Below are 4506 nucleotides of genomic sequence, written 5' to 3'. Positions count from 1 at the left end.
TTGAGGTTTCCAGAGGAAGAGGGCAACCAGCTAATCAAGCAACCAATCAAGCAACATTTACTGAGTACTTGTTGTGTCCAGATTATAGATATTAGGTGTTGCTAAACAAAACCAGAAAGAAAAGAAACACCACAAGTACTGTTGATGTGGCAGGTGGTGGTGAATAGAATTGATAGGCAGGTGAGTAAGTTCCATTTGGGGGTGAGTGCTCAGACCTGAGAGAGAGAGAAAGATCTTACAGTGGAAAGAACATGTAATATGGAATAAAATGCCTGGGTTCCACTCCCAGCTTTGTCACTTAGGACCTGTGCAACCTTGGATAAATCAGTTTTTTCTTCTGAAAAACAGTTATAACAATACTGATGAACACCTTACCTCATGAGGTTGCAGTAAGAAATCCTTGTAAACTGTAAAAGCATAAACATGTTCTTTATTTACTCCTGTGAGGTCCTTGGCCAAACTGTGTAGTTTATGCCCTCTTGGGTCTTCTCTGCACCTTTTATCCTTAACAGGATACCTGTCTTTCCCCACAGGAGTCAGCATGCTTCCTCTTCCTGCTGTCTCCCCCAAAAGACAGGAAGCCTCTTGCTAGCATGGCTTCAGTTTGCTTTGCATCCACAGGTAACAACGATTTGTAATACTCGGCAAATTAGTTAATGATAGCGTCTGCCTCTGAATATTTATTTGAACTCTTTAAGTTACTCTTACATGTGTTTTTTACATGCCCCTGTCAGATTCATTTCATTAGACATATTTCTGATCATGTCATGCTACTGCTCAAAAGATGTAAACAGCTTCTCATTTTCTACTGAAGAAAGTCTTAATTCCTTTCTAAACTGCAAGGCCTTGCTACTCAAAGTGTGGTCTCCAGACAAGCAACAATGACGTGACCTGGGAGCTTTTTAGAATAGCAAACTCTCCAGCCCTATCCCAGACCTGTTCCACGGGAGAAAGACATGACAATCTGCTTTCATAAAGAGTACAGCCTAGGTAACCCTACGGAGCAGTTCTACTCTGTCAAAAACTTAACAGCACCTAACAACTGAGAATTACTCAGCAACTATATCTTACCAAGATTCCTGCTGAATTATATATACAGTTTGAGAAGCACTGCCGCTGGGAAAAGACCCTCAACCCTTGAGCAAATGCCTTCTTTCCTTATCTGCTCTTATCTTTAATTATACTACACTTCAGTTACTCTGAACTATTTGCTGTTTCTCCAACAAACTTTGGATTCTCCCATCTCTATGCCTTTGCTGTTCTCTTTACCTTAAATCCTTCCTTCCTGCACGCCAAGTCTTAATTCTCTCCAACCTTTAACGTGTAGTCTCTAGTAGAATACCATTCCCATGATATAGTCCCTAATCTTGCCCTCACCAGAAAGATTTATGCCTATCCTGAATTCCCCACGACATTTTATTTGTATCTACTATTTTCTATCCAGTATTATTATTTGAGTACGTCTTCACTGTCTTGCTAAACTTGAAGCAACAAGGGTAGGAGTGCCATATTTAGCAAATAAAAGACTTCGAAGTAAAATGTGAATTTCATAGAAGTAATAATTTTTTAGTAGAAGTATGTTTTAAGGGCTTCATAGGCCATACTTATATTTAAAATAATATTTATTCTTTATCTGAAATTCAAAATTTACTGAAGTTCTGTATTTAATCTGGCAATCCTATTCAGGAGCATAGGATTCATGTCTTAACTTTATACCGTGCCTTCCCCAACTGCTCAGTGTGTTTGTTTAATGAACATTGTATATCCCCAGAGACTAACCCAGTGCCTGGCACACAATGAAGGCCCGATAAATATTTGTTATCAAGAGCAATCTTCCAATTATGGACTGGGTTGTGTGTGCATATTATAATTAAAGCTGGATGCTTTTTCTAATACTTAGGAAAGAAAACTGAATGTTTAAAAAGCTTCCATTCGTACAATTTTTCACATTTTAGCCGGTAGAGTTCAGCATTTGTTGGGAACATAATCAAGGGCTCAGAACGTACTCCTTGTAGGCTGGGTCCATATGGTCACCGGCGGGGAGAGAATCCTATGCTCCTGAAGCTGACAGGCCGGCAGTAGGCGGCGACTCTTTCCTCCTCCGAGGCCCCAAGGTGCCCGCGCACGCGCACAACTGCTCTCCGAACCCGCGGGCCGGGCTGAGGGAGGCGGAGCTCCCGGGGCGCGTGCGCGGCGGCCCGGACACCCCCCCACCCCCAGCGGGGGCGCGCGGCGCGGAGACTCGCACGGAAAGGGGGAAGTCAGGTGGCCGCCGCTGCCGCCGCCGCCGCGATTTGTCGCCAGAAGAAAGATGGCGGATCTGGAGGATCAGTTGTCTGATGAGGAGAAGGTAAGAGCCGCGGGGGCAGCAGAGCCTGTCCGTTGGGGACCCGCACAGCCCCGGCGTTATCAGTCCAATGTCTGGCCGCCCGGGTGGGGCTTTGGCCATCGTCTCTGCCCTCGGCTGCCCTTCCTTCCCCATTTCCTCGCTGCGCCCTAGTGCCTGCCCCTGTCAGTCACCGGAGGCCCCGCGCAGGCGGTAGGATTCAACCAGGCCTGCTTGCTCCTCTCCTTGTAGGGTGTGTTCCTAAAATAGGAAGCGGGAGCGGGAGCTGGCGGCGGCGACGCCGGGCGACGCGGGCGGGGGCGAGCGGAGGGCGGCGCCGTGGGGACCCTCTTCCTCGCCGGCGACCTTATCCTTCCGCAGGGACCCTCTCCCTCCGCCAGGGCCCTGCGGGCGAGGGTCAGGGCCGCGGGGCCCTGCGCCCGGGTCTGGTGACTGCAAAGGGGTCTGTGCCCAGGCCTGGGAGCGGCCCAAGGGCAGTGCCCAGCCAACAGCCTGGTCTGAGAGTGGAGCCGGGGTGAGGAGGAAGGGGAAAAAATTGCCTGGGAAGCAGATCTTCCACTTCTCCCTTCCCCTCCCCCCTCCCAGAAGCAAAATGCTTCCTTTTCTAGTTCTCTACGGTTTTTTCTTTTCCCCTGTGGAGGTCTTGCCTTTCTTTTTTTGACTTTAGCTCTAGGCTTTGCATCTCCCCTGTTCCTGGGAGGCTGCAGAGTTGCTCACATAAAGACTTCAACACCTCCCCCCGGTTCTTGCTCAGGTTGGCAGCAGCCCCCCAGGGAGCCGATTTGGTGGCGCCCGTCTTCTTACTAGGACTTCTTTCGAAGGGGGGTGGATTTTGCAACTCCTTTTACTGTATCTTAGATGCTGTGACAACAATGGAACCAGATGAACGACTAAATTCTTAGACATTTAAAATAAGAAATATGATCATTGAACTAGTTCTTATTCGCCGTTTCCTTTGGCTACTGTGAGGCCTCGTTGCTCAGTGGGAGGGTGGGGGGCACTAATTTTGAGTATTTGCTGGGAAGGGCCTTGACGTTTCTCAAACCCAGAAGTAACTGACATAACGTGAACAAGGTGATTATAATGTTCAGAAAGGCCACTTTTAATTTAATAGTGCTTCATGTTTTAAGTTCCAAAGCTGTACCATGTAAAAAACATACACAATTACATTATGGTATTTAAGAAATCGTAACGTCAACCTAAGGATATTTTCAGTTGGAACTCTGTGCTCGAAGTGTTTTTATATCCTGTGTTTTGTTCTTGTACCGAATTGTAATGCTTTATTTCCCTGCATATTTGAATGAGCAGAAGCCAGCCTCATTTTCATTTTCGGAAATCTTTTTTTTTCCTCTGTATTCTTTGATAGAACTGATAATAAAACAACAAAATGGGAAGAAAAACAAGATTCTCTATAATCCACAGACAGGGTAGACAGATCCTGTATCCACAAAAGTTGCTGTGCAGTATTCACGTGTATGTTTTTGGTAAAGAATCATGAGTTGGTGACTGAAAATGTACACACACACACATTTAAAATTAAGTCGTGCTAAAAAGTTTTTAAAGAGATTGTCATGTTTTTATTCTACTGTTCTTAACTGGTGATTAGTAGCTCAAGTGGCTAGAAATCAAGCTGAGGAGAAAGTAGCAGTGTAGGAGTTAATATAGGCCTGCCATGTGTTGTAAAGGCCTAAAAAAGCAAAGTTTTTTAAAAATGAGATAAGATTCTTTATTATTTTAGGGTGGGGTCTTATTCTCTAATCTTGCCTAGCACAATGTTTTATCAGTAAATGAATGAAAATTTTTATTTAAAGGATTTTGATGTTTCAGTTCGGGGATTTTTTTTTTTTTTTTGTAGTTTGTGTTTTTAGTTTTGTAAGAATATTATGTTGGTATTTTACGTATAGGTTTCTAATTTGAGAAAAACACCAAACTTTTGGGTTAAATTTAAATAACTAGTTAAGTGAAAATTTTAACAGTCTTGTCATGTTATCTGAATGTTCTTTTAATCTTTTGGGAGGAGGATGTTGGGTGTATGATCAGAAATGGAGAGAATTTAAAGGTGATATTTTTTAACTGGAGCCCTGGTGGTACAGTAGTTAAGAGCTACAGTGAGCTAAGGTTGGCAGTTCAAATACACCAGCTGCTCCTTGGAAACTCTG

At 44.5% G+C, this 4506-nt stretch overlaps 1 protein-coding gene across 1 annotated transcript in view; it reads left to right on the top strand.

Annotated features, from left to right (window-relative positions):
* The first annotated feature begins 2214 nt into the window (after nt 1–2214).
* The window catches only part of CAPZA2 (capping actin protein of muscle Z-line subunit alpha 2), a 46973-nt gene continuing 44681 nt past the window's right edge, over nt 2215–4506 (top strand). Inside the window, exon 1 of the mRNA XM_004389637.1 lies at nt 2215–2350. Coding sequence (XP_004389694.1) covers nt 2312–2350 — 39 coding nt within the window. The 5' untranslated portion in view covers nt 2215–2311. The remainder of the gene's footprint in view (nt 2351–4506) is intronic.

Source organism: Trichechus manatus, unplaced genomic scaffold (assembly GCF_000243295.1).
Source record: "Trichechus manatus latirostris isolate Lorelei unplaced genomic scaffold, TriManLat1.0 scaffold00251, whole genome shotgun sequence".
Classification (NCBI taxonomy): Eukaryota; Metazoa; Chordata; class Mammalia; order Sirenia; family Trichechidae; genus Trichechus; species Trichechus manatus.
The sequence above is the reverse complement of the archived record's forward strand: the minus strand, read 5'-3'. Positions and strand labels throughout refer to the sequence as shown.